This window comes from Tarenaya hassleriana, unplaced genomic scaffold (assembly GCF_000463585.1).
Source record: "Tarenaya hassleriana unplaced genomic scaffold, ASM46358v1 Cleome4, whole genome shotgun sequence".
Classification (NCBI taxonomy): Eukaryota; Viridiplantae; Streptophyta; class Magnoliopsida; order Brassicales; family Cleomaceae; genus Tarenaya; species Tarenaya hassleriana.
The window spans coordinates 6,196,438-6,223,147 of record NW_010966881.1 but is presented as its reverse complement, the minus strand read 5'-3'; the positions used below and the strand labels follow the sequence as shown (position 1 = coordinate 6,223,147).

The following is a 26,710-nucleotide window of genomic DNA, read 5'->3' as shown; positions in this document are numbered from 1 at the left end:
ATGAGGTAAGTTTTCTGGGTTATAACACTTAGTTTGTTCGCAAGAGTTAATACTTCGATTGTTGTAGAAGAAGAAAGTTAAGATTTAGTTTTGAAATTGTATGCAGCTGGATTCAGATTAACTTTTACATGGGTGGTTTTATGGAAGAAGCGAATAGCAAAAGTTATTACCTAGGTGGGTTAGTTGAGAGAGGTGTTTGGTTTGATTCGGATACTCTGTGTTGGTTCACTTTTGAAGAATTTGTCAAATCTCGTAAGATAGGTTCTCCAATAAGAGAAATGTGGTATAAGTTGGCAAGAGAGCCTCTAGAAAACAAAAGAAGGGTTAGGAAAGAGATTGTGGACAGTGAAATATGTGAAATGTGTGAAATGGCAAAAAAAGATGGTAGTTTGGATGTTTTTATCGACCACCAAGAGACAGAGCCAGATGTAGAACCTCGTCCCCGACTTACTTGGGAAAATTCAGCTGCTGAGGGTGATCACGATGACAGTGATGATGATAGTGATGATGAAGATTTTGTTGAGGATTGTGAGATTAATGATTCATTATCAGATGAATGTTGGTATAGTGATAATGATATTGGAGAGTTTGATGATTTCGATTTTGATGGTGATGATTTTGTTGAAGAAGTCCCCTGTGGTCCGGTTGGTGATGATGATAGAGATGAGTGGTATCTGGTTTGCAGAGATAGCTCGTCTGACGAGTATATAGATAGTGATGGGAATGTCCCACCAACCCCGGAAAACACAGATGAAGAATGGGAGAACTTTGATAATCCACCAAGAAGACAAGCTTCAACTTTTCCCCCAAATGATTTTTTATATCTTGGGAGAACTTTCAACTCAGGGGACGAGTTTAAGAAAGCTTTGTTTGACTATGTGTTGGATAAGAAATTTAATGTGAAGTTGTCAAGGTGGGACAAGACGAAATTGGAAGCTATATGTTGCAATGTAGGGTGCCCGTGGAGGGTTTACTGCTCGGTTGAGACCCCCATAAGCAAGTGGATGATCAAGATTTATAAGGATGATCATAACCATGAGAAAGACACTTATGCGAGTATGTTGACAATGCGTCAAATTGCGAGGTTGTATGCAGACAGGATTAGAACAGAGTTAGCCTTCACAGCTGAAAAAATGCAGATTGACATTCAAAGATCGTATGGTTTGACGGTCACTCTTACCAAATGTTTTAAGGCAAGACGTATTGCATTGAAAATGGTGATGGAAGATCCTCAAATCCAGTTTAAGAAGTTGTGGGACTATGAGTTAGAGCTGAATAGGTCAAATCCAAATACCACAACGGAAATCGGATTAGCTAAAGTGTTGAAGCGTCAGGGAGTATTCGACCGTTTCTATGTGAGTTTCGGAGTGCTGCGAGAGTCGTGGAAAGCACACTGTCGTCCCATTATTGGTTTGGATGGCTGTTTTTTGAAATGGGAGATGAAGGGTGAACTACTAGCTGCTGTTGGAAGGGATGGCAATGATGGCATGTTCCCTATTGCTTGGGCAGTTGTACGTATCGAAGATACAGATACATGGACCTGGTTTGTCAAGAAATTACGATTAGATTTGGGATTAGATGATGGAAGGGGGCTAACTATAATGTCCGACAAGCAAAAGGTAATTGATATATGATTCTTTTCTAAAAGTACATATTATTTACTCTTCGAAATATCTCGTAATCTGTTTTATTTGCTTTTGTTTTTTGTAGGGGTTAGTGAATGCAGTCGAAAATGAGCTTCCTCACGCCGAGCACAGGATGTGTACACGACATATATTTGCTAATTTCAAAAAGAAATTCAAGGATCTTGAGTTGAAACTGCTATTCTGGAAGGCTGCAAAATGCTACCTCGTACGTGAGTTCGAAGGATACGCCCTTGACATTAGAAGGTACAATCCATTGGCGTATGAAGCATTTATGCGGGCTAATCCTAGGAGGTGGTGTCGGGCATTTTTCAATCCTGAGTCGCGTTGCAATGCAGTCCAAAACAACTTGTCGGAGAGTTTTAATGGTTCGATCAGAAATGCCCGACTACGGCCAATAATTGATATGCTTGAGGAAATCCGCCGAAAAGCAATGCAACGTAACGCACGACGAGCATGTCAGGCTGAAAGGTGTAAAACTGAGTTCACACCAAGGTTTATGAGGAAGCTGGACACCATGCTGGCCCGAGCACGACATTGTCACATCATAAGAAGTGGACAGGGAAAATATGAGGTTTCTGAATTTGGTGTTAGCTACACGGTTGATTTGTCTGCAAATACATGTGCTTGCCGGAGATGGCAACTTATGGGAATACCTTGTCAACATGCCATTATTGTAATCAAAGTGACTCGAGACAAACTTTCAAGGTAAAATAACAAAGTACAGTTTCTCATAACTTCTTGAAATTTAATATACTACTTACTAACTTTTAAAGTTATTTGCAGGTACGTTTCTCATTACTTCCTGAAATCAACATGGCAGGCAACATACCAGAACAACATTAACCCTGTCAATGGTGAACCGTTATGGCAAAGATCCGACAAACCACCAATTTTAGTCCCTGATGATAGAAAGATGCCTGGTCGGCCAAGTAAACATAGCCGAAGAAAGGATCCTCATGAATCACCTACAAAAACCGGACACATGACTCGACATGGAAGGCTGTTTCGTTGTAGCCGATGCAAACAAACGGGGCACAACGCAAAGACTTGCAAGAATGAGCCCATTAACATGGTAAGGACATGAATGACATCTGTGGTACATTAATTTATTTACATGTTTTTGGGTTGCGATTGTCATCAATCATTGCTTTCTTCTTTACAGCAAGGACAATCAAGCACTGCAGCATCAAATAGTAGTAATGCAGCTTCCAAAAGAAAACAAGCATCAATTTCGGATAACAACACAATGTCCAATGCTCAGACTCATGCAAACTCAGCTCAAGGTATTTCATTTTTTGTTCTTTGCATTTTCATAATTTTGGGACGGTGGTTATATAATAAGCAATTTCCAATGATAGATACTTGTATACCCACTCAATCCAGTCAAACAATGCAATCTGGTCTTAACCTGACTACCAGACGACGTCGCCTTCTGGGAATGACTCAGAATCAGTTTAATATCCCACGGCCAAGTCGTAGTAATATGGGGTAAGTATGATGTTAAACTACCATTGTGGATGTCATTCGATAGTAGTATTCTGTTTTTAATCGTTGTTTTATCTGGTTTGCAGATCGAAAAATGACAAAGATGTTCAACGCGATGGACCTTCGGGGACATGCTGATCGGATTGGACAAATTTAGGATTATTGGATCATTTTCAGACTTTTTTAGACGTTATGTTGGAGACATGTAATGTTGGATCGTTTTCAGACATGTTATGTTGGTTCATGTTGAGACATTTGGAGACATATAATGTTGGATCATGTATGTTTGTTGGATTATGTATGTTTGTTGGATCAATTTGAGACATTTGGAGACATGTAATGCTGCCTCTTTTTATTTAGTATGAATCAGTTAGTGTTAGAGACATGCAATGTTGTCTCTTTTTATTGGGTAATTTAGTACAGGTACAATCATAGACAACAAAGACAAACAAGATGAATACCAACCAGTATTTCGTACATAGAAAAACAACCGAGGCTACTAGTACAACTCGATTACATTGATTCATACAAATACAACCGACAATAGCAGTACCAAAACCTTAACCATCATCACAACTTCCAAATTTAAAATACAGAAATACGAAAGTAGTATAAAAACATAACAATTCCTATTAAGACAAACACAAACTTGTATTTCTCGGCTTCGATATGTTGCACCTTAGCTTTGTAGATTTCCAACTCATTTGCCAAGACATCGATTTTTTCCACTTTTGCTTTGTAAATTTCCAACTCATGTGTCAATGCTTCGATTTTTTTGTCATTGCCTACATAATTCTCCATTTGTCCTTGTAATGATTCAAAGGCATCTCTCAATTCGTCGATTTCTTCAATTGTAGCCTCATCAAACCATTTGAAAACATGCTTTCTCGTGCCCTACAAAAACCAACAACATCCTTTCAGATTCAACTAGACATCCAAATCCGAAATGCAACCAATACTGTTACATACATAACTAATGTTATATACACAATACCTCTTGATTAGCACATCGAAAAAATACTCTTCCGGGATTGTTGTCTGTTTTTGAAGTATATCGCACGATACGACTTCCACATTCGCATTTCTGTGGGAATCCTTTAGCCGATATAGCTTCACCTATTTTGTTATGAGAAATCCCACTATATTTCGAACTGCCTTCCGATTTAAAACTCATTCTACACAAAGATCCGAACATTAACCCATCAAAATAGAACAATCATGTCGGATCGAATCTGGCATTCGCGTACCAAACGAGACAATTACACAGACCGAAAATTGTGTACCTGCCAAAGCAATATCAGGCGAACCACGACGCAGGCGAACAACGATGCACGCGAACCACCGAGACCAGTAGGGTCAGACAAAACACGATGAACCACCAAGACCGAGATAGGAGTGAACTACGGAGACGCAAGAATGAACCAACGAACCAGGAATGAACCACCGAGACGACTATCACCCACGCCGGAGCAACGCATGAGCCATGCCGTCTCACCGGAGCTCGTCTCCGACAGCGATCTTCTCAGGCGACGAGAGGAGAGGAGAGGAGACAGAGGAGTGAAGAGGAGACAAATGAAATGCGCATTCTGATTTAGGGTTTCGACCTAAGTCCCAAATTTCAATTTAAAAAAAAATTCGGTTTACAGTAAACCGGATCGGTTAAGTGAACCGATTTAACTAATCGAAATTGCTGACAGGACTGATTACGTGTCACCTGACGTGGCACTTTTACGGATGTGTCATGCCACATAAACAATGGGATGCTGATGTGGCACGATCAAATCCCTTCCCTGTGTTGATTGGAAATTTAAGGAATAATCGGTGGTAGAAAATGGGAAATTTTGAAATCGGGTGGGGGATTTTGTCAAATAAAAAATTGATGTACTAATTTTACACATTTGTTATAATCTGTGTGGGTTTTTGCCATTTTCCCTTCCTTTTATTGTGGCGCTATTCGCTCAGACGTTTATGACGTCATCATTATGCGGGTTTGGATGATGTCACGGTGTTGATATTTTCTGGTTTATAAAAAGATTCGAAATATATAATATACGAGCTTTGGCATTTCCACTTCCTTTGGAAGATCTTGGTTTTACGTGTATGTATATACATAATGATATCTTATTCTTAGTTATTATGTAATACCATGATCATAGAACTATATATACATATCGTCCATTATATCGTATTTGTTGGATAAAAACAACGGAAATATATATATGAGATAAGATTAAAAGGCAAACATAAATATGAAACCCCACCTCATGTCGGTCTCTCATCAGTATAGTCCTTTACTTACCAAATAAGATTTTATGCGCTTACCCATCAAATTTTTCATAACCCTAATCGAAAATAAAATAAAAAATAAAAAGAAACTCACGGAGAACCGGTGAAGAGTGATTTCATTTTCATATATATAAGGACCCAAATCACAAATACACACACATTACAGAGATATATGCATAATATACATATCCGTTTCTTCTACGGGGAAAAAAAAGTTTAGCAAAGCGCGTGGGACCAACGCGCCGTCGGTAGCGCCGACGACAAAAACACACACAGAAGACTTAAAAGACTTAATCAGGTATTGTCATAAATCTGTTTGTTTCTCTTTCATTGTAGCATCTTCCTCCAACTTTCTTCTTCTTCCTTTTCTTTCTCCATTTAATTCCCAGTCTCCTTCCCACAGCAAAGGATTTCAAAAAAAAAAAAGAACCCATATTTGCTTCTCGCCGGAAAAAATGGAAACGACGGTGTTCTCGACGTTACAACAGAGGAAATCATCTACGACGAAGAAACCGGCGAAGACGGCGAAGAAGAAGACGAAACCCATCAAAGTCAGGTACATATCAAACCCAATGAAGGTAGAGACTTGTGCCTCCAAGTTCAGAGAGCTTGTGCAGGAACTCACCGGCCAAGACGCCGTCGATCTCCCGACGGAGCCGCTTATTCTCCCGGCGGAGGACTATTCTCCGGTCCCCGGCTCCGCCGAAACGGAAACTCCAGCCGCGGAGGCTGAGGACGACCAGGAGCCGTACGATGGGGCGGATCTCGTCCCGGACTACTTCGAGGCGTTGGATGGTGACATGTTCGTTCCTCACATGCCGGAGAGTTTCTCTGGATGTTTACAAACGGGGTTTTATAATGTGAATGCGTTCGGAAGCATCGACTCTGTGTAATCCTTTGAATTAGGGTTTCATCAATAAAACCTTTATATATATATATAGGTTTTATATCATATATATGAAGAACATATAACAAGATCGTGTACATTTTCAGAATCTGCGTTTGTATGTCTGTTTCTTTTTTTGTCTCGTGAACCTTTATGCAATGTAATCGATCATGATCTACAGCTAACAGAATAATATGCAATTTTCGGTCCAATTAATTACGATAACCAGTGTTTTGTGCATTACTATAGTTTTATCAAGTGAATCTGTTATCGTCTTTTCGAGTTTTGGTACTAAACGTCGGATACTGATTGGTACAGCTTTCTTTCGAAACTTGGAATATCTCTCGGGATAATTCAATTTCACACACACACAAATATATATAGTAGTACTTAATCACGATGGTGAAAACTCATTCTTTTTATTTGCAAGGAGAGTTCTCTATTCCCAATATATATAATCTTATGAGCATAATTACGTTTTATTTTTTGTCTTTCTAGTTGTCTGCATATGTAATTAGATTTTTTTTTTGTTTGGTAAATACGTAATTAGATTTTCGTTAATAAGCATTAATGATTCGTAAAGTAAAGATGTCTAAAAGTTTGCCGACGTTTGGATCAGCGAACGCAACTCGACACGGCTGTTGCTAGGGGTGGACATTTCGGAAAACAGTTCGGGTTCGGAACGAGAATGGATCGGTTCAGTTTTTTCGGTTTTACAAAAATAAGTACCAATCGGTCTTTATATTATGTTCGGTTTCGGTATCGGTTCGGTTCGGTTCCGGGTTTTATTAAAAAAGATAGATTTCTTTAAAAAATATTCGGTTTTCCGGAATTTTTCAAAGTTCGGTTCGGTTCCGGAAAAATTCGGTTCTCTAAAAATAATACCGTTCGAAAATTGAAAACGGTTTCAGATCGAAAAAAATATCGTTTTTTTTTTTTCGATTCGGTACGGTTCCGAAGCGTCCACCCCTAGCTGTTGCTGAATGTAAAGATTTTGCCTTTTTTTTAGGGTGCTTTTCCATGAAATTTATGGAATTATTCGACCGTTTGGGGAATTGATATAATATCACCCTACTTGGTATCGTACGCCTATTTCGCAGCCGACATCGTCTCTTTTGTTATATGAAATGTTATATGTACAAACCATCATTTTGTGTCAAATATTGGATAAACATTAACAACGAGAAAGCACAAAACACTTAAAAAAACAATTATTAAGTATCGGAATATAATTTTTTATGATTTATTAAAAAAAATATTATCGATTTATAAATAATGTTTTCTGTTTTAAAAATGTGGGAACCGGGTGTTCCATTTGTAACATTTTTTCTTATATACACATACCTCTGTTTATATTTGAAACTTTATTAATTAAAAAAAACACGAAAATCGACGTAATCAAAATTAGACCTTAGAATCTAAATAAATGGCGGGTGTTGGATCGACAAGGAGTGATGGTTGCATCTTATTTTTGTCATGGCGCATGGGCATAGGCTCTCTTGTCTCTTCCTTCCATGCATGTGGCCATGGCCGGTCCCATGGTTCCAATTGGACCAATTATAACATACATCTATACATACATACATACATGCATGCATACATACATACATACATACATCTCGCGGATCGACTATTGTGAGTACATATGCACTGTACATTATAGTCTACTATTCAATTTCACGGCTGTATTCTTTCCTACAGGCCCATTGGGCCCAAAGCAGGCCGTTAATTGGGCTTTTTGCGTTCATCGAGCTTTGGCGTCGCGAGGATTGCGGACGATACACTGGAAGATATCTTCTCGGGAACTTTGGTTTCTGGTTCTCAAATCGATTTCCGAATCCGTTGTTTTTCGCTGGCTGAATCCCCTCGAGTGGGGTCGTTTACAGTTTACTCGAGGGTAAGCGAGCATCTGATTCCCGGGTCCATTTGCGATTTCGAATTTGAGGCCTTTTGCTTTGTTCCGCGAGGCCATGGATTTGGGATTTCCTGTAAGCGTTATTTGACCGACCATACTTGCTGGGATTCGTTTGTTTATATGGACCTTTTTTTGAGTTAATAATTATTGGCTGTGTTTTCAGGTGCCAAGCTTCATGGACGCCGAACTGGATTATCTTCCTCATGATAGCGGCTATACGAGAACTGCTTTTCGTAAACCCTCGAATGATGCAGTTAACAGGAAGTCAGGAAGTGTGGTCGACGTTCTGAAATTAACGATGGGTCATCTTCATCTGATGGTTAGTTCTTTGGAATTCGATGTATAGATAGGTTGGGATTGTTGTATTTCTGAGGATCTGAACACTTGGATTGGATAATAGACGTTTTTAGGGTGACGGGTTAATCTAAAGACCAACACTTATTGCTGAGTTAACTCAGAGAATTAGCCTTATCACCTAAATAGTTACATGTTTCTGATTACCCATGAAGTAAAACTGTATAGTACGTCCATATCGGTGGAGCGTCTGGGTGTTTTCACCTTTGCCAATTCTAGTTTTGTTCTTTTCCCTGTCAGACTGCTCATCGTTGGGGTACTGCTCTAATCGGTGATGGTGAACGACAAGAGAAGTTCAACAAGTTAATGGTAAATCTGGCATTCCCTTCCATTCTTGTTGTAGTCTTCTTTAGATTTGAATGATAAGAAGGTGGTGGTTGGGAGGTTGGCAGAAATTAGGCGACAAAAAAGTAGTTGGGGGACTTTGTTTTGAGGGGCATTTTGCGGTGGTAAACTGAAGATCCAAGTTTGATGGAACTCTCCAACCAAACTGATCCTTTGTCTTTAACTTGTGGAGTTTTAACATTTAGATTAGCTAATGATATATCTGTACAAATTAAAAAAAATTACTAATTCGGAATAATCTTGAGGTGTTCTGATTAATGCAAGCCGAAGACATTAATGAACCGCCAGTTGTCACTTTCAGTAGGAAAGTTAGGTCACTTTCTCATTTATTTCCATTGTATGACTAACCACCAAAGGTTTTGTTTTTTTTTACATTGCCCTGTGCTTCCACACCTTTCATTTATTAGTGTGCCCCCATCATTCACCGGGAAATTTCGATATAGTATATGCAGGTTTAACATTTGCTATAACTATTTCATGGTGTCGTTTTCTCTCTTCCCCTGTTTTCCGTTTCCTTGTCTGTTCATTGCCCATTTACTTGAAACATATGATCTCTTGTTGTCGTGTGTGAGCTGTCAAAGCTTATTTTCTTGAGCCATAAAGCTTTCTCTGTGTGGTGTCTACTCCCCCCCCCCTTTTTTGTTATGGCTCCTTTCTCCTATTTCTTGTGATCGCTTTGAGTAGAGTCTTTCATCAATGGAAAACAAGTACTTTGCTTTCCTTTGGATTTGGCTTTCGAATGCATTCTCTGCTGCTTCTTGGCTCCCAAGAAGCATTATCCGCGATGGGTTTTGCAGAGTTTTGACATTTAGAAGGGAAAGAAAGATGGAGAACAAGAAGAACTGGGAAACTGAGAGGGAAAACCGAGTTTCACTTCTTGATTTGCCTGAACTGGCATTAGAATTGGTACTCGAGAAGCTTTCTCCAGCTGAACTATGCGTTATGGCTTGTGTTTGCTCTGAGTTAAGGGAGAGGTGTATGAGCGATCATCTATGGGAGAAACACATGAAGAACAAATGGGGAAGATTGATGGGAGATGCAGCGACTAGAGAGTGGCGGTCTCATGTCGCAGCAAAGATGAGTTGTCTCAGAAGATCAAACCGAAGTAACACAAATTGGAATCTTCTCAGTGTTCTTGCGAAATCGATGCCCTTCTCGTTGTTGAGTGCAAAGACAGAACTCGGAAACAACGGGAATGGCGGAGCTGAGGAGACAAGCTCATGTCTCTCGGTGATGTCTTGGTACTCTTCTCTTGAAAATGGCAAGTTCTCATTCCCAGCCCAAGTTTTCAACCGCGAGGTAATGTTGCCTCTGTATAAATCATATCTGCGTTCAAGTCAAAAACATTAAGTTCACGACTTTCTGCGTTTATGTCGATTAAGGAAAAAAACCCATCTGATTAAACGGAAGAAATCCCCAGAGAAATTACTCTGAAATGTATGATTCTGCTTCTTGTTTGCGTTGTCTTTTCCGTGTTCAAAGTGGGTTCTGAAGAACAAGAGCATGTCTTTGTTTTGTTGCAGAATGGTCATGTTGGATTCATGATGTCATGTTACGATGCAGAAATCAGATACAACTCAAAGCTTGATACTTTCCGAGCTAGGTGACCAAACAAAGCCATCAACTCTGAAAAAAATTCATCAATTTTCCGACATATCTGCAACCTTTCCCTCTTAAATTTGTGTCATTTTCCTTCATCTTCCTCAGATACTCCCCGTGCGGTCGGCGTACAGCGGAGGAAAACGTCACGTGGGAGAGGCTTAGATCGCCGCCTGTCGACACGCCGTCACGTGCTCTGCACGAGTCGGATTGCTTACACGAACTCAGACCCGATGACCATGTCGAGATCCAGTGGAGAAGAAGCAAGGAGTTCCCTTATGGTCTTTACCATTGACCTTTGATCTTTTCCTTTTGCAACTTTGTCAGATAAGTTTCTCTACGAAACCCGATCAAAGTTTGTGACTTTTCGTTTTTCTGCGGCGTAGGATGGTGGTACGGAATCGTGGGTCACCTCCAAATCTGCAGCGGACACGAGAAGAACTGTCTCTGTGAATCTGACGGTAACAATATTAAATCACTGTCACTTTGGGTCGCACCTCTTTGATTGAATTTGGGCGTTTGCGGATCAAAAGAGATTCTGGGTTTTTCATTACAGAGAATGTGGTGTTGGAATTCAGACAGTTCAGACCGGAGTCGCCGTGGAGAACGACGGTGATAAGGAGGACGGACCACCGGGAAACGGGCAACGAATCCGACGGCTTCTATGGCGGCGTAAGGAAATTGTACGCAAAGGAAGAGATTTCAACGTGGAATCGTTTATGGCCGACCCAAGTGTTGGAATAAATTTAGCGTTTCCGAACAGAAAAAAAGCAGGATTTTTTGGAGTAGGGGAGGAGCAAGAACCCTAGCACAGCAGTCAGTGTCTGAGAAATGGCAAACAGTGTGAAAAGTGCGAAGGCCAACATGCAGAATTCCTCAAAGTTTTGGAAGGATCAGAATTTTGTGGGAGAGTTTTAGGTTGAGATTTTCAATTAGGTGGGTTTTCTAATGTACAAGTTTGGGGTTTGTCTTGATTTCTGTGATGTGAAAACAGGTTTTGGGAGTGATTTTTATTTATTTTTTGTTTCTTTACACAACAAATACATATCATTGACAACTTAACTTATCGTATTAAAAATACCATGTAATTTTCTCAAGTCGTGATCCATGTAATCTAAAATATAGTGTGATCATATTTTGATTTTATTGATTATAACGTTAAATGTATGAATGATTCACACTAATTTATTATGTTCATATTTTGATTAAAACATCATAAAATTTTAATGTTATGAACCACACTATATTTCGGATCACATGGTTACAATCGGAGAAGTGTATATGTTGAAGTCAAAATAGCAAAATAATAATATTTTTTATAATGTCCCACAAGATAACGCATAGTTGCACACATTGGTATTTCTGTGAACAATCAAACTGGTGACCACAGTCTTTAAAAACGGGTTAAATATTCGGTATTTTTTGGAATTTTTAGAATAATAACTGAATTTGAATTGGAGGGTTGATATATTTTAAAATTAGAATTGGAATGGGAATTTTTGACTATCCGAACTATATTGCCCGTTAGATAATTTTTGGGTATTCTTGATAGTCAAACCCGATGTATTCTAATCATATTTTGATTATGCTGATACCGTGTTTTGTATTACAATATTTGGTAGGAGTAGCTGCAGTATGTTGTATGTCAAAGGATCTGGATTTGGGCCAACAACCATCTTTAAGAATTCCATTAAATTAATTTATTCCAAGATTATTGTTCTCTTTCTGCAAAATCTCTTCTATTCCAAGTCTTCAATTCTTGGAAGCATCCTCCCCCTTCGTAGATAAAAAATATTAAGAAAAAAAAGGAAACAACTTTTGGACTTGAGGAGGTGCGTCTCGGTCTCCCCGTCCTTCCAGATTCAATCGCTGACGAACTCATTCCCCGATTGTTGCTTCGTCTTCTTCTTCTCCTGTTCATCCGACAAAGATGAACGGCGGTCCCTCCGGTTTCAGTACGTATCCGTACCATCATCCTCCTTTGGTCGAATCCGTTTCTGAAATCTGATTGCTTTTTTTTTTTTGTTTTCTCATTATACCCTCTTGAATTTCTCTTGCTCTTCCGTTCGCGTTGATTGATGTGTGTTGGGTTATCGACGCCGCAGGTAATGCTCCGGTCGCGAAAGCCTTCGTCATCGGGAGCGCCCTTTTCACCGTGTTCTTCGGAATTCGAGGCCGTTCTTCCAAGCTCGGATTGTCATACCAGGTGCTCGCATTTTGTGATTTCCTACTCGTGATCCTTCTAGATTCAGGAAATTGCGGGTCGAATTAGGATCCGATTGCGGGTCCGATGCTGGTGAACTGTAGGGTTCTTCGTACTAATGTTGCCTAACTGTGCTAAAGTCACCAACTTTGGCTTAAGAAACTGAGTTTTTCCTGTGGTTTCTCGATGTGTGGGCAATGTTGTTCTCCCGTGGGATTAAGAAGTAGTCGTCTTTCTGGGAGTAATCGGGGTCTTGTTTGCTCGAAAAGAAGCAGCCAAAGCTAAAAGTTTGGGTCTTGGTTAGGACTCTGCCATTACAATTGACCAAGCTTCTGCCTTTGTCTGTTTTTCCGGCGAGTCATGTGATTCTGAATAATGGGCTGTTTCACCAGTTTTAGATTCTTCAATATCTCACATCCAAATTTTGCTCTTTTGTGCATTTGATCGAATGAATCTCCTTGATCATATTTGTTTCTCTTCAATGGATAGGTCGCCTAAAAAGGGTATCTATGTGCCGAGATCGCTTCTGAGGTTGTCTATTGTACCATTTTATAAACCTTTTTCCCGAACTCATGGCAGGATATTTTTGAGAAGTTTCGCGTCTGGAAGTTAATCATGTCGATTTTCGCTTTCTCATCCACACCAGAGCTGATGTTCGGCTTATATTTACTATACTACTTCAGAGTTTTCGAGAGACAGATAGGTTCGAATAAATACTCGGTAAGTGATAACATTTTCTCTCAGTTCTCTCGTAATACTTGCTATGTTCCTCGGTCATTACTATTTCAGATCGTTAGGGATTGCATAACTGAAAGGTTTTGTGTTCACACATTCATCTAGACTAATTAATCTGTGCTTAGAAAGGTTCATCAATGATCATATATTCAAATCGGTAGTGAGCATATCTTCTAGGATTTGTATTATTTCTGGTTCTGCTCACCAAAGGGTAATTGGAAAGGGCTTATTCTGCAGGTCTTTATCTTGTTCTCAATGACTGTTTCACTACTACTTGAGACACTCTTGCTATCTCTACTTAAAGGTAACCATCTTATCGGCTATCTTATATCGGATGTTTGTTCACTTGAGACTTGAGAGATGGGCACTGGCATTTATGTAGCAAATATATAGGTATTATAGTAGTCACTTAGCTTAAATTGGTTTGGTTACATGATGACAAGTGATGATTTTCTGTTCGGTTTGGACATCTTCTCTGGTTTATCAATGTGGTTAGGCCGACATTTGTTTTATGTTTATCTAAAACCATAAAATCTATGATGATGATCTTCTGTTGCTATTCAAGACCATATAGTTATTTTAGTAATTTTTTTTTCGATATTATTTGCAGATCCAACAGCAAACTTACTTACCTCTGGACCATATGGCCTCATATTTGCTTCATTTGTGCCCTTCTACTTTGATATTCCGGTTTCAACTAGGTTTCGCGTGTTTGGTGTGCGCTTCTCTGATAAGTCCTTCATATATCTGGCTGGTCTCCAGGTAAAAAAAAAAAAAAACTCAAATGTTTAGTTGGCTGTCTTGGTGTGTTAAGTATGTTTTTTTTTTCTGTCCTAAAGATGGTATTGCCTCGGTTCTTGATGTGCAGCTTCTGCTATCATCTTGGAAAAGATCCATACTGCCAGGAGTTTGTGGCATAGTAACCGGTTCTTTATATCGGTTGAATGTTCTTGGCATCCGCAGGGCAAAGGTTGTTCCTTTTCTCACGTTTGATACCGAAAAAAGTCACTCGTTATCTCAAAAGCCTGAAAATAACACAAAGTTAGCATGTTTCAGTTACCTGAGGTTATGACTTCTTTCATTTCCCGGATTTCTTTGCCATCCATCGGGAATTCTCCTCGATCACCTAACAGGAATGTCCTCGGTGGTATGTCAACCCATCCGGCTCGCCAACAAGAGGTAAATCTCATCTCATGCTCTCTCTGTTCCTCTCTGCTGCTGCAACCGTTTCATGATGTCTGTCATTCTAAACCTGTCCATCTTCATTATTGACCCTTTGATGTTTTTCGAAGTTTCAGAGATCTTACCAGGCAGCTCCGATGGCAGCAAGTGTGGCGCCATCAGAGGAAGCCATTGCAACGCTGGTCTCAATGGGTTTCGACAGTAATGCAGCCAGACAGGCTCTGGTTCACGCCAGAAACGATGTCAATGCAGCCACCAACATCCTTCTCGAAGCTCAGTCCCACTAACCGGAAACGGAAGGTTGGTCTGATTTTAAATGGCAAGAATTCAGACAAGAGACCGTCCATTTCCCATTTGAGATCACCAGAGCAACAAGAACAGATAGATGGTCTTTGCATTAACCAAAAGCTGATGTTGTCTCGCAAACATAGGTAGTGTAGCCAGATGTGCAGTATTTCCCCTTAGAGTTGGAACAAAGATTTTGAGAATCTTGTACTCTGATCGAACGTTACAGGCTAATATGCAAATTTCTAATGCTGCTTCAGTAGTTACAACGTGAAAACAACTATATCCAATCTGAGGTGTGTTTATACATTGATGAATGTGAAAAAAAAATTGCATAACTTTGCTGAAAGCTACAAAGATCTGTGTACAAAATTCCTCGGGGAAAATCATTTGCATACGATTTTCTCTGAAGATCTAATGTAATGTCAGGAAAAAAACCCATCTACATCTATACAAGTGCAAGATGTTCTCGATTCTGGTTACACACATGGATTTGTCCAGTCCCAGCATATATTCAGACTTCAGGCAAGATTCTGATAATGCCTAACCTGGGCTGAGCTCCAGTGGCTCATGTCCAGCCCAGTGGCTCATGTCCTACTACTGGTTTGAAGCCATGACAATCGGAGTAGACTTTACGTAGGAACAAGAAACTTTAGCTTGATTCTTCATCCATGGTGTATACGGGTATTTGCCAATTCTTGGTCTTTTTCAGATCATCTGTCAAGGTCAGATCCGTTTCATATTCTTTAAATGTGTTGAAGAATGTCTTGGCACCCATCATGATAAGCCTTTCCACCATGAATAATTGGTAGTTGTTCTCAATTATAGGATCCAGAATCTCGCTAAAATTTGATGAATAAGCCAGTTTGTACCTGCAGCAAATAAATCACAGAATCTCCAGCAATGTCAAAACTCCCAGTGAGCAAAGCCTTATGTTGCAAATGCAATCTATGTAATAATGTCAACTATAATTGAGAAGTCATGAGGCAAATCAAATATCTCACGAGTGCATCTACATATATATGCATAGAACTGTGAACCTTTAAGTTGAACTACCTTTCCCCTACACCAATTGTCCATTCCACTTTGTGATGAAAGTCTTTTCATAAGCCCGGTAATTACCTGACAGCAAGAGGTGAAAAAAATCCCGGTGTTCGCTCATTCGAAGCAATAAAAAGATTCCGCCCAGCTGGGACCCACTTCTCAATTCTGCGAAGGATAAATGCTGGGCGTGTGTCTCTGTCTAGATGGGGGAACAATGTCCTTTCAACCCCAAACCTGTCCTTTCTGGTTTTCAGTTTGTCCCCTCGACGAACATGGATAGCATCAAAATCTCCAAGTTGTGCTTTGATCTGTGAAACATAAACTGAGTGATTACTACAAACTCAAAGCAAGGCATTATCTGCAACTCATAGTCACCTTTTCTGCTGCATCTCTCCATTTTGCTGCTGCCATTTTAGGGAGAAACGAATAAGGGAGCATGACAGCATTACGATTGTTTCGATCCTTACATTCCACGAACCTATACAGAAATGATCATCAATGCCCAGACAAGATCTAGAAAAGCTAAAGTATCATGATTTTTTAACCAACTTTATGTTCGCCAATTTCACCAGAGGAATATGGGCATAACTAAAGGAAAACAAAAATAATTACCATGCGAGGGGATTTGCAGTTCGATTAATGAGCAAAAGCTTTGAGTATCGGCTATTGTCTCTCAGCTCATGGCGGCTAACTCCTCGTACATGCGCAATCCCTTGTTCTCCTAACTTCATACTCGTCGATAGCACAATATGCCACATCCTTGAGTCATCCAATATCACGGGTATCTTCTCGGATATGAGGTCTATATCATACAAAGAGTCCATTGCACAAGAGCTTCCTCCCCAACTAGAAAATGAAACAGAGAACTTTGCGTGAAAACAGCATCAAACACTCCCAAGGTACTGCATATTACAGAAACACGACGAAGTCGAGACAACCATAACTTCCAGATTTAAACACAACCAGAAGCATGATGCTTAAGGGACACCCACCCTTCTTCTGTAGTATCGTTGCCAGATCGGTGGAGAATGCCTTTCTTATTGTGCATTGGGTTAATGCACATCCGAGAAGGTATCACAAATGTCCTGCAACAGAAAAAATGTTTGTTACATACGAGAAAACCAAATTCCACCATTATCACCCATAAAGCTTCAGCATTTTCCTCAATGCCCACAAAGTGACAGAAGTAACGTTCATTGAACATGAGTATTTAATTCAGCAGATTGAAACTTCCACATGAACCCAGGAAATTAGCGTAACCACGCAACAAAACAAATTCAGAAGCTCATCGCTTCTAATCCCAAAAAAAAAAGAGCTGAATCGCCAGAAAAAAAAAACAACAAAAGTTAGCAACTTTTCTCGGGAGACGAGGAAAATGTAATGGAGCAAATCACCTGTTAAGAAACATGGCTTCTTCAAGGGCACACCTGAGGCTGGATTCCTGGTGACCCAAACCCGCACAAGTATCGCAATGCTTACCAGGACAATCAATTCTGTTTCCCCAGTACAAGTACTTCTCAGACAACGTATGTTGTCTCTTGATCCGAGGAGATGTCAGGAAATAATCAATTAGGGTTTTCTGATACGGCAAACCCAATCCGCCGGTGGAAATCACAGAAGAAAAAATGAGGATCAATGAGAAGAGAACTATACACAGCAGGAGAACCAGACGTTGAGATCCCGGAGACGGTTTGGACCTTAGGGCTTTGCTTATCGTCGCCATTGAAGTTGCATAGAGAGCTCGCGAAGCCTGAAGATGGAGGAGGAAGAGCGAGAAGGAGCGAGAAAAAAAAATCAGATCCCGGGGAGGAGAAGGGAATTTTACTCAAATGACGTAGTTGGGTCTACGTAATAATAATTCACTTTTTCTTTTTCTGTAACTAGATTCAATTGGAATTTTTTGTACAATGAAAAATATAACTAAATTGCACCTATTTTACGTGTACCTAAAAAAAAACATAACATTTTTTTATATGTGGAAAGACGAAATTATTTTTAATGAATACGCGATTTTTATCCGTTTGAAAACAACTTCGTTATTACGACTTCGTAATTAATTTTAAATATAGTTACAATTGATTCTAAAAAATGTGGCAAAAAAATCATCTTTATTTTAGTGGTATATCAGTTATATATTAGTCGTAATAAGGTTGCAAAAAATAAAACGAAAAGGGTATTTCGGACTTTTCCAACTGAAAAGTGGGTTAAAATTGAAAAAAAAAAAAAATTTCGGTGGTGTACAATGAAATTGCTGCGACCCAAGTGGATTATTTGAGTAATATTACCGGAGGAAAAAGACTGTGGTCACGTGACGCCACAATCAAGTCGCACAAGTCACGTGACACATCATTGGGAACGATTTGTACCGGATCCAGTTCAAATCAATTGGACCGGTTTACTAAAGACCTCTCTGTTTTGTCTCCTCGATTTTGCAGAACCGAACCGGTTTGTGTCTGGTCTTTACTCGAGCGAGTTGTCGATCTGCCTTTCGTAGTTTTACAGCGGAACTCAATTTGTTTTTCTTTCCCCCAAATAAATTCGGATTCCAATTTTCGTGCATTTACTGGTTATTTGAGAAAAATATATATATTTTTTTCCATGTTATTTTCAAGAGGACATGGTTGACTGACGGTTTCCTTGAGGTGTAACGCCACTGTCCTCTCTGATGGGGCTTTATTTTTTTCACTGTATCCATTGGTTCTTGATTGGAATAAGAAAAAAAAATTGAACCCTTTTTTCCTTCGGCATCTTCACCCGTCGCCGAGATCTCGATCTACCATCTCCGCCGTCGGAACCAGATTGGTATTCCTTCTCTTGTCTCTTTGTTCGTTGCTTTGATCGATGGGTGTTTCTTTCTTTTGGCTAAGGTCTTCGTGTTCGATCTGATGCCATTTGCGCTTGTGGTGATATCAGAGAGGCTGATGATTTCAAGATCTGTTTGAATTCTCAGTCCATTTTCGATGTCAATTCTCTCCGTCTAGGTTAAATTCTTGACTCTTAATTTCACCAAGCGAGGAATTTGTGTTTCTGGGTTTTGGGCTTTGATGATTTTAGAACAAGGGCAAGTTCGATCTTTGAATTCAGAACTCAGTCCCTGAGTTTCTGGGTTTTAGGGATCGGTGTCGGACGATGAAATGTCCGTAGCTTGCTGTAGAAATTAAAAATCTACTGAATTCTAGAGGGTGGTTTGTTTCAGGTTCCGAAATGTTCTTCGAGACGATCTTGCAAGTTTTCACCCATATTTTTCTAAAACGTATAGTTATTGTGATACTCGGACATGAAGTTTCTTAACGATTCTTCTTTGAAGAATCATGGTACCCTTTGCAGTTCTTGTACATGCCTGTAAAAGGTACATTTTCCAGCCCTACTAGTGGCTGTACCCGTGGGTGATTGCTATCTGATCAACTGCATGAACTATACATTGGCATGAAGTGATGAAGAGCACATAAATGGATACTTTGATAAGCTTTTTGACTGTTTGTCTTACAGTAGGAGAGATGTAAAAGGGGATAAAGCCGAGTAGTCTACAGGTTTCTAAGGTCTTTGTTTTATGTTTATCATGGTTCGTATGTGTTTGATTTGCGTTTGTCCGAGATGGCTGAACAACACGGGCAATATTTGAATGAATAACACGAGATATTTCCTCAAACCATTTTAAATTCTCTCTAAAATTCAATCTGAAAGTCCTCGACTTTCACTGAGCCCTTACTGTTTCTTTGACGCAGTGGGTCACCAAAAGTTCTGAGGACATTGCTTGTACTTTGCGTGCCGATCTCCCGTTCTCTTTCTTTTCGGTAAGCTTCATATATGTCTTTTTCCACATCTAAGTTTTCTGGTTTTCAGTTAGTTTGATAAACATTCTCCTGCTCGTCTAGGGCTCTGCGTTATGACAGTATGCCATAACAGCTACTTTCAAGAATCTCCTCTCGAGTTTCTGACAATGGAAGAAGACAGCGAGGCGGTTATCAGGAGATGGGAAGACTTGGACACCGACATCTTAGTGAAGATCTTCCAGAGATTTAGCGTCTTTGAGTTGACTTCAGGCTTAGCACATGTTTGTAGTGGATGGCGAGTGGCTTGCTGCGATCCCATTCTGTGGAAAACACTCGATCTATCTTTTATGAAATCGCATTTCATCAAGATCCCTTTGGAGCCGTATGTATATGTGGAACGTCGCTCAGATGAGACGCTGACTCGGGTCCTTAAACTGTCCATGAACCTTAGCAGGGGAAGCACCACAACCTTGATTTTTCATTTCAACTTGTTTGTCAGCGACGAGCAACTTACTTACACAGCTGAAAGGTAAAGTCTTTTCACACTCTCGTCCTTTTCCTTTTCACAGTTTGTGATTCTCGGCTTTCTAGATATGTTAAAAGAATCCTTTTCTTGGTTCTAAGAAGCAAGCTAATGATTTTGGCTTTTTCACGTCGAGGTTGATCCATACTTGGATTGCGTATTTGAAATGGGTTTGATCTCATCTTCCAATAGTCTGAAACTTTCAGGGCAACTAGCTCTGACTATTATTTTCTGTGTTGCAGGAGCCCTTGCTTGAAACGACTAGTTCTCCCGGCATGGAACAGGATAAAGAAGACGGGGATATGCAAGTCGATACGCATCTGGAAAGATCTAGAGTCTCTGACAATGCCAAGCATCGCAAACCCGCCATATCTAATGGCGGAGATCGCCAAGAACTGCAGGAACTTCACCGAGCTCAAGATCATGGGACCGTTCGAGCCATTTTTCGCAAACACCCTCATCTCCCTCCTCCCGGGCCTGCGAGTTCTGAGCCTCAGATGCTCTTCCATTAACTACGATGCTCTCTTAGCCATCCTCGACGGGCTGCCGAACCTGGAAGTGCTCAACATATCTCACTCCTATGTCGTGGAGCCGGCGAGGGGACTGACGCATCAGAGACGGGTGGTGAGGGAACTGGACTCGAGGATAATGGAGAAGGCCGCGAGGCTGAGGAAGTTCTTGACGTGTATGGAGCTGGAGACGTGCGTGATGTGCCAGAGGACGGAGATGGACGAAGGGATCGTGAGATGGTACAAGTACGAGGAAGGCCAATGGAAAGCCGACGAAGTGAGTTCACTCCATCTCTGTTAGGGTTTTTTTTTTCCAGGAAAGAAAATTGATGATGATGATGATGATGATCTGTGTGAGATAGGATATTGTGGCATGAGGTTTCTGAATCAGATTCCGACAGGTACTCGTGTTCTGTAGTGAAACTCTTCTGATGATCTCATGTATGCTTTTTTGATGTCTGAATCAATAACCTTTGACGATTAGTTAGAAAACTTCTTGGAAAAAAAATATTCTCTGGAATCTTATGGCAATTGGGCCGGTCCACTCAATTATATTGGACCTTTCATGGGCCTCATTTTAAAAGTTCTTTATCAATTGATATATTTGTGAGTACCTGTATATGTATATGTATATGTATATGCATGTGTGCATATATATATATATATAATATCAAACACAAGCCAAGAATGTCATAAATGGTACTTGAGGCACGATTATAAAGTGATGGGGAAATACTGTTCATCAAACATCATAAGCCCATTGACTCAGAATATTATTATTTGTGTACGCAGTGCAGTTTGATGGATCGTCAACATATATGTACGTCCTCCACTATCTATGTTTGTGCCCAATTTACCCCTCCCCCCCTCTCTCGTATATATATGTATTTATATATTGTGTATTTTATTCCCTAATCAAGAATTAATTTGTCACGTTTCTGAATTTAAATTAAGGAAAGGAAAAAGGGGGGAAAATAATGAAAATGGAAATAAGGTGGTCAAAGATAATTACTTGGGATGGGAAAGGGCACTCGCAATCACAATGTTCACACCACGTCAAGTCAAAGACACTCATGTGTGGGGTTAATCATTGCTTTTGCCACACAAAAAAAAAAATCATCTATTTTTTTAATTTACAAACAAAAATAAAATAAAAAGCAGTACAAAAATGTATGGTTTAAAAATAAATAAATAAATAAATATAGATAAGGGGTTTAGAAGAAAGAGGGGACATCATCTGTCCGAAACCACCACGCCCCTCGGACAAATCTCCCTCCACCTTTTCCCCCTTTCTCTTCTCTCTGTCCCCTTTCACATTTTATCTTTTTATTATCTCCGATATGAAAGTCCATACAAGTTTTTGTTTTTATTTTTAAAAATTTACCTGTTGTATCTTAGTTTTGTTTGATTGTTCATGGTTTCATTTTATTGGGCATTTAACTTGGTGCTTATAACAATGATTTTCTTTATTTGTGTAAGCATATTATATGTATATATATATGCTTGATGTTTTGTATTCAATGTGAAAACTGCGTGAATCATTGACTGACCGAACCCAAAACTTCCGCTAATGAATACTCACCGGGATTGAAATGTTAAAACCACAAACTAATAACAGTATATGATAACTAATTAAATTCAAATATTAAATATTTTGATTTATGTATGATTTAATTTTTGTTTTAACATATGATATTTCACTAAATTTCCCTAAGGCAGTTTTGATATAAACCATCAATCATAATAAAACACGAAAATATATCTATATAATATAAAATTATAATGTTAAGGTAATGACTAACAAAATAAAAAAAATAATAGATTTTATTTCACCACTGATATCGACGTTATAATTTTATTTATTTTATTCCGTATTTTATCATATAAAATTTATTTATAATAATAACAATTTAAAATATTATCTAATAGCGTTTTATATTGTTGAGTTAGACTGAAATAGCAGGATAAATAATGAGAATGATTACGAAAGTATTCCAAAAATATATCCACAACGATAACAAAAATAAAATAAAAATTTTAAATTTTTTTTTTTTTTAAAAAAGGAGCCAACAAAGAGGAAAAGGAAAAGGGGACAGAGAGGAAGAGTCGGTCCTTTTTGTCTTCATTGAATAAAAACCCATCAATTCTTCCCTCCCTTTTGTCAGTTGCCTTTTTTCACGCCTTCACCTTCTTCTTCTTCTACTTCCTCTCCCACGATCTCTCTCTCTCTCTCTCTCTCTCTCTCTCTCTATATATATATATATCAAATTGATAATTTAAGACAAAACTTTGGTTATATACGATCCAATGATGACTTGATGCGAAAAAAATACAAAAATGTAGACCAACAAAGCATATATATGCTATATATAATAGAGTTTTGTTTCATCCCTTAATTATCGGTTGTCATCCAATGGATTGGTACTTGATATTTGCGGCTAATCTGATTCAAACTCGCACACGTCATGGTGATCTACATACTATGGGGCATATGCCCCATTCAATCACTAACAAAAGTTTATTTTCTATACAAAAAAAAAATTATGTAAAATTTAGAATAAAATTATAAAATACCCCCCATAAAATTAAATTGCTTATAATAAAAATAAATTTACTCCCAATTATACATTTCTCTCGGTCCGCCACTGATCCATTGAATACACTTCTTGTTTTTATATTATTTTTTTATATTAAATTAACATTTCTCTATCGAATCGAGCTGTGTTATGTTAAAGTAACGATTAGGCCCCTGTATGAATCTTACGTATACATAATGTAACCTAAAAACGACGAAGAATGCATCCTATATATGTCATGTATATGATTCAGTTCGTTACCGTAAACTGGAATTTCATCATCAGCATCTTGCAAGCCATGAGATTACCGGGAAAATTCATCCGATGGATCAGACAATGCATAACAACGACGAAATTCTCGATATCAGTTAACGGAGAACTTGTGGGATATTTTCCGGGAGGAAGAGGACTACGACAAGGAGATCCCTTGTCACCCTACCTGTTCATTCTCTCAATGGAGATTCTATCAAGGATGCTTAACGATTCGGCAGCCTCAGGTAAGCTAAAACCCCATCAAGGCTGTATAAATCCATTGATCACCCACTTGTCTTTTGCAGATGATGTGATCATATTCTCAGAGGCAAAACACGATTCCATCAGCGAAATAAAAAACATCCTGGAGGTGTTTGCGAGCTACTCTGGACTGCAGATAAACCAAACCAAATCAGACCTCTTCACAGCCGGGGTGAATGATCAAATCGCGACTGATCTAGCTGCAATCATGGGGGTCCGAAAAGGCACACTACCAATACGATATCTTGGTGTCCCCTTGAGCCCATGGAAGCCTTCCAAGCTGGATTATCAACCACTCATAGAGAGGATTACTACCAAGCTCCAATCCTGGACTACGTCTTTCCTCTCCTATGCGGGCAAGGTACAACTAATATCCTCTGTCATTTATGGTTTGGTTAACTCATGGTGTTCTGTGTTTCTGCTGCCAAAATATTTGCTCAGGCAAATAGACAGCATGTGTGCCAAATTCCTCTGGAAGACGAGCTCCACGGGTTCATACAGAGTATCATGGAGCAGTATATGCCAACCGAAGCAGGAAGGAGGCTTAGGTCTCCGAAAGCTCAGCGACATCAACCTCACTTCTAGGTTCAAGTTGGTCTGGTTACTCCTTGCTAAAGCTGGATCTCTGTGGGTGGCGTGGCTAAGAGAACACGTCTTCAAGAGGAGATCCTATTGGGCAACGGCCTCATCACTCCGCCAAACTTGGAACCTGCGCAAGCTTATAGGAATCAAGGACAAAGTTCGACCATTTCTCAAGACAAAGATTGGTGATGGAAAAAACACCCACTTCTGGTTTGACGACTGGACAGGACTCGGACCACTCATAGAGCTCATCGGACAACATGGACCGCGGCAGTTGCGCATTCCCCTACAGTCAACAGTTCAGGAAGCCTCCTCGAATGGTGGATGGACTCTCCCCCCTGCAAGGTCTGCCCCGGCTCTGCGTCTACAGCAAACCCTCACTACCATCGACCCCCCTTCAACAACCCGAGGACCCGACATTACATTATGGAAACACTCAGCCGATGACTTCAAACCGGCTTTTTCCACCGCCAAGACCTGGAATCTGATCAGATCAACTTCCCCGACAGTAGAATGGCACAAAGTTGTCTGGTTCCACCAGATGATACCCAGACACGCATTCATTCAGTGGCAAGCATTCCTTGGCCGTCTCCCAACGAAAGACAGAATGATTAGGTGGGGGATCCAAACAGACCCAATGTGTCCTCTCTGCTCGGTGGCAAACGAGACGCATGATCACCTATTTCTTGAATGCATATATAGCTCGAGTATCTGGCTCTACTACGCACGCAGAATCGCGATAGAACCACCGAACACACTCCAACAAGCCATCACTTGGTTGGAAGGAAGAACTCAAGACAGAGTACGAAACCAGAGGATTCTAACCAAGATTCTTCTGCAAGCAACGATCTATTCCTTATGGCGGGAGAGAAACCACCGTATCTTCCAATCTCGATCAACCACGATCGAGGGAGGAAGGAGAAAACTTGACCGCCTAATCCGAAACATCATTCTATCCTCTCACAAGGGGAAGCCAATATCCGAAAACCTGCTCCTACAAGATTGGTACCATGCTACAAGGCCTCCTTGAAAGCTCCTATTACAACAAGCCATGCAAAAAGATCTTTTTGATTTTTCCACCTGCTATGGAAGTTCCAATGCTTTTGATCTACGGTTTAAAAACCGGAATGTAATCAAAACCAATATTCTTTTTTGAGCAAATAGATTCACATTCTTACCAAAATGTATATGATTCATGCACATGAACATACTTGTTGACAAGTATAACAAGAGAAGAAATTTCAAATTGCATTTATTTTTCACGTGTCTTTATGTCATCGTATATTTATCAAACATTTTTGCTGGAACTCATACCGAAAATGTGATGTTTATTTTAAAAAATAAATGATATTTCGAAGGTTATGCGTATGTGAATGGTCAATATATATAACGTAACAACAGATTGTAATGTCATTGATCTAGCTAGTGATTGACCTCGATTTATATTAATTCCTCTGCATGCACTAACGAGTTACACATGTGCGTGTGTGTGTGTATATATATGTATATATATATATATATATATATAGATATTACGTAAAGCTATATAGTTTGCCATATTTATGATTGATTCCGCGATACAAAAATCATGTCCTAAATTCGCGGTCTGAAAATAATGAAGCTTGGTCAAAATTAACGGTCAATTACGTACAACAAATCCATCGACCGGGGACAAGATGACACAAGGTCGCTTTCAAGCTCAATAGTAAACAAACATCTGTTTTTTTTTCTTTTTTTCTTTTTCGTATAGTTCATATAATAAGATTCTACAAACATAACCCCAACAAGGACACAGACATGCATATGGCATATACGATACATACGTACATACATATACATACACCGATCTTGTTTGTGAATACATATGTATGTATCTCCTCTTCCCCACTTACGACTTCACCTATCACATCTGCCTCTTAGATTCTTCTGCGCCTCACCAGATACTCCACAATCTGAAAACACCCAAACGAAGAAAAAAAAAGAGAAACCTAATATCCAAAATTATATATATATATATATATATATATATATATAATACGTATGTATATAGTTTTTTTCCCAATGATACAATCATTGATGTATAACATTTTTTTTTCATTGATGTAACATTTACTTGGGTATACATGTGGTATGAATATCAATAGGGTATCCAAAACATTTGATTATTGTAATTATATTTATTATTTCTTGGAAATATTTGATTTTATTATTTACTTGAAACACGAAAATGATTAAGTATGTTTTTTTTTAAATAAAATTAAGAAATTCA

At 39.3% G+C, this 26,710-nt stretch overlaps 6 protein-coding genes across 14 annotated transcripts; 5 read left to right on the top strand and 1 right to left on the bottom strand.

Moving 5' to 3' along the window:
- LOC104824602 lies at positions 1-3,288 on the top strand. The gene is made up of 6 exons (XM_010556697.1): positions 1-5; positions 107-1,619; positions 1,711-2,351; positions 2,430-2,718; positions 2,809-2,929; positions 3,218-3,288. Exons 1-6 carry the CDS (start codon positions 1-3, stop codon positions 3,286-3,288), a joined length of 2,640 nt encoding a protein of 879 aa, XP_010554999.1.
- Positions 3,289-5,572: 2,284 nt separating this feature from the next.
- On the top strand, positions 5,573-6,522 carry LOC104824399 (sigma factor binding protein 1, chloroplastic-like). Its single transcript, XM_010556466.2, has 2 exons — positions 5,573-5,715; positions 5,821-6,522. The coding sequence occupies exon 2, from the start codon at positions 5,873-5,875 to the stop codon at positions 6,308-6,310; it is 438 nt and encodes a 145-aa protein (XP_010554768.1). The 5' UTR covers positions 5,573-5,715; positions 5,821-5,872; the 3' UTR covers positions 6,311-6,522.
- A 1,575-nt stretch (positions 6,523-8,097) lies between these two features.
- LOC104824398 (F-box protein At2g41170) lies at positions 8,098-11,613 on the top strand. 3 transcript variants are annotated; one of them, XM_019203783.1, is made up of 8 exons: positions 8,098-8,200; positions 8,382-8,537; positions 8,813-8,881; positions 9,715-10,216; positions 10,441-10,520; positions 10,625-10,797; positions 10,903-10,977; positions 11,073-11,613. In XM_019203783.1, the coding sequence occupies exons 4-8, from the start codon at positions 9,743-9,745 to the stop codon at positions 11,258-11,260; spliced, it is 990 nt and encodes a 329-aa protein (XP_019059328.1). In that variant the 5' UTR covers positions 8,098-8,200; positions 8,382-8,537; positions 8,813-8,881; positions 9,715-9,742; the 3' UTR covers positions 11,261-11,613. The 3 variants fall into 3 exon arrangements, with proteins under 3 accessions (XP_019059328.1, XP_010554766.1, XP_019059327.1); XM_010556464.2 differs by having other exon boundaries at positions 8,105-8,291; XM_019203782.1 differs by lacking the exons at positions 8,098-8,200; positions 8,382-8,537; positions 8,813-8,881 and having other exon boundaries at positions 8,888-10,216.
- A 638-nt stretch (positions 11,614-12,251) lies between these two features.
- On the top strand, positions 12,252-15,183 carry LOC104824396 (rhomboid-like protein 20). Of its 2 annotated transcripts, none has more exons than XM_010556461.2 (8): positions 12,252-12,471; positions 12,622-12,722; positions 13,299-13,439; positions 13,692-13,758; positions 14,065-14,216; positions 14,323-14,424; positions 14,511-14,633; positions 14,753-15,183. In XM_010556461.2, the coding sequence occupies exons 1-8, from the start codon at positions 12,447-12,449 to the stop codon at positions 14,921-14,923; spliced, it is 882 nt and encodes a 293-aa protein (XP_010554763.1). In that variant the 5' UTR covers positions 12,252-12,446; the 3' UTR covers positions 14,924-15,183. The 2 variants fall into 2 exon arrangements, with proteins under 2 accessions (XP_010554763.1, XP_010554762.1); XM_010556460.2 differs by having other exon boundaries at positions 14,747-15,183.
- Positions 15,184-15,238: 55 nt separating this feature from the next.
- Positions 15,239-17,788, bottom strand: LOC104824395. Its single transcript, XM_010556459.2, has 6 exons — positions 17,360-17,788; positions 16,958-17,050; positions 16,578-16,811; positions 16,341-16,443; positions 16,044-16,273; positions 15,239-15,793 (listed from the first exon to the last, which is right to left on the bottom strand). Exons 1-6 carry the CDS (start codon positions 17,686-17,688, stop codon positions 15,574-15,576), a joined length of 1,209 nt encoding a protein of 402 aa, XP_010554761.1. The 5' UTR covers positions 17,689-17,788; the 3' UTR covers positions 15,239-15,573.
- A 795-nt stretch (positions 17,789-18,583) lies between these two features.
- Positions 18,584-21,253, top strand: LOC104824394 (F-box/LRR-repeat protein At3g48880-like). 6 transcript variants are annotated; one of them, XM_010556458.2, is made up of 6 exons: positions 18,584-18,767; positions 18,879-18,946; positions 19,162-19,314; positions 19,691-19,759; positions 19,841-20,267; positions 20,504-21,253. In XM_010556458.2, the coding sequence occupies exons 5-6, from the start codon at positions 19,852-19,854 to the stop codon at positions 21,069-21,071; spliced, it is 984 nt and encodes a 327-aa protein (XP_010554760.1). In that variant the 5' UTR covers positions 18,584-18,767; positions 18,879-18,946; positions 19,162-19,314; positions 19,691-19,759; positions 19,841-19,851; the 3' UTR covers positions 21,072-21,253. The 6 variants fall into 6 exon arrangements, with proteins under 6 accessions (XP_010554760.1, XP_010554759.1, XP_010554756.1 ...); XM_010556457.2 differs by lacking the exon at positions 19,162-19,314; XM_010556456.1 differs by lacking the exon at positions 18,584-18,767 and having other exon boundaries at positions 18,778-18,946.
- Positions 21,254-26,710: the final 5,457 nt, after the last annotated feature.

Bases quoted from the DNA above. Each gene is read 5' to 3' on its own strand.
- LOC104824394 (XM_010556454.2), top strand. From the start codon at position 19,852: ATGACAGTATGCCATAACAGCTACTTTCAAGAATCTCCTCTCGAGTTT. The intron at 20,268-20,503 runs GTAAAGTCTTTT...TCTGTGTTGCAG, and splicing joins CTTACTTACACAGCTGAAAG to GAGCCCTTGCTTGAAACGAC.
- LOC104824602 (XM_010556697.1), top strand. The intron at 2,352-2,429 runs GTAAAATAACAA...AGTTATTTGCAG, and splicing joins ACTCGAGACAAACTTTCAAG to GTACGTTTCTCATTACTTCC. The intron at 2,930-3,217 runs GTATTTCATTTT...TCTGGTTTGCAG, and splicing joins TCATGCAAACTCAGCTCAAG to ATCGAAAAATGACAAAGATG.
- LOC104824399 (XM_010556466.2), top strand. From the start codon at position 5,873: ATGGAAACGACGGTGTTCTCGACGTTACAACAGAGGAAATCATCTACG.
- LOC104824398 (XM_019203782.1), top strand. From the start codon at position 9,614: ATGGAAAACAAGTACTTTGCTTTCCTTTGGATTTGGCTTTCGAATGCA. The intron at 10,217-10,440 runs GTAATGTTGCCT...GTTTTGTTGCAG, and splicing joins CCCAAGTTTTCAACCGCGAG to AATGGTCATGTTGGATTCAT. The intron at 10,521-10,624 runs GTGACCAAACAA...CATCTTCCTCAG, and splicing joins CTTGATACTTTCCGAGCTAG to ATACTCCCCGTGCGGTCGGC.
- LOC104824395 (XM_010556459.2), bottom strand. From the start codon at position 17,688: ATGGCGACGATAAGCAAAGCCCTAAGGTCCAAACCGTCTCCGGGATCT. The intron at 16,274-16,340 runs GTGACTATGAGT...TATGTTTCACAG, and splicing joins GGAGAGATGCAGCAGAAAAG to ATCAAAGCACAACTTGGAGA. The intron at 15,794-16,043 runs GTAATTACCGGG...TATTTGCTGCAG, and splicing joins TTTTCACCTCTTGCTGTCAG to GTACAAACTGGCTTATTCAT.
- LOC104824396 (XM_010556460.2), top strand. From the start codon at position 12,447: ATGAACGGCGGTCCCTCCGGTTTCA. The intron at 13,440-13,691 runs GTAAGTGATAAC...CTTATTCTGCAG, and splicing joins TAGGTTCGAATAAATACTCG to GTCTTTATCTTGTTCTCAAT. The intron at 14,217-14,322 runs GTAAAAAAAAAA...CTTGATGTGCAG, and splicing joins TATATCTGGCTGGTCTCCAG to CTTCTGCTATCATCTTGGAA.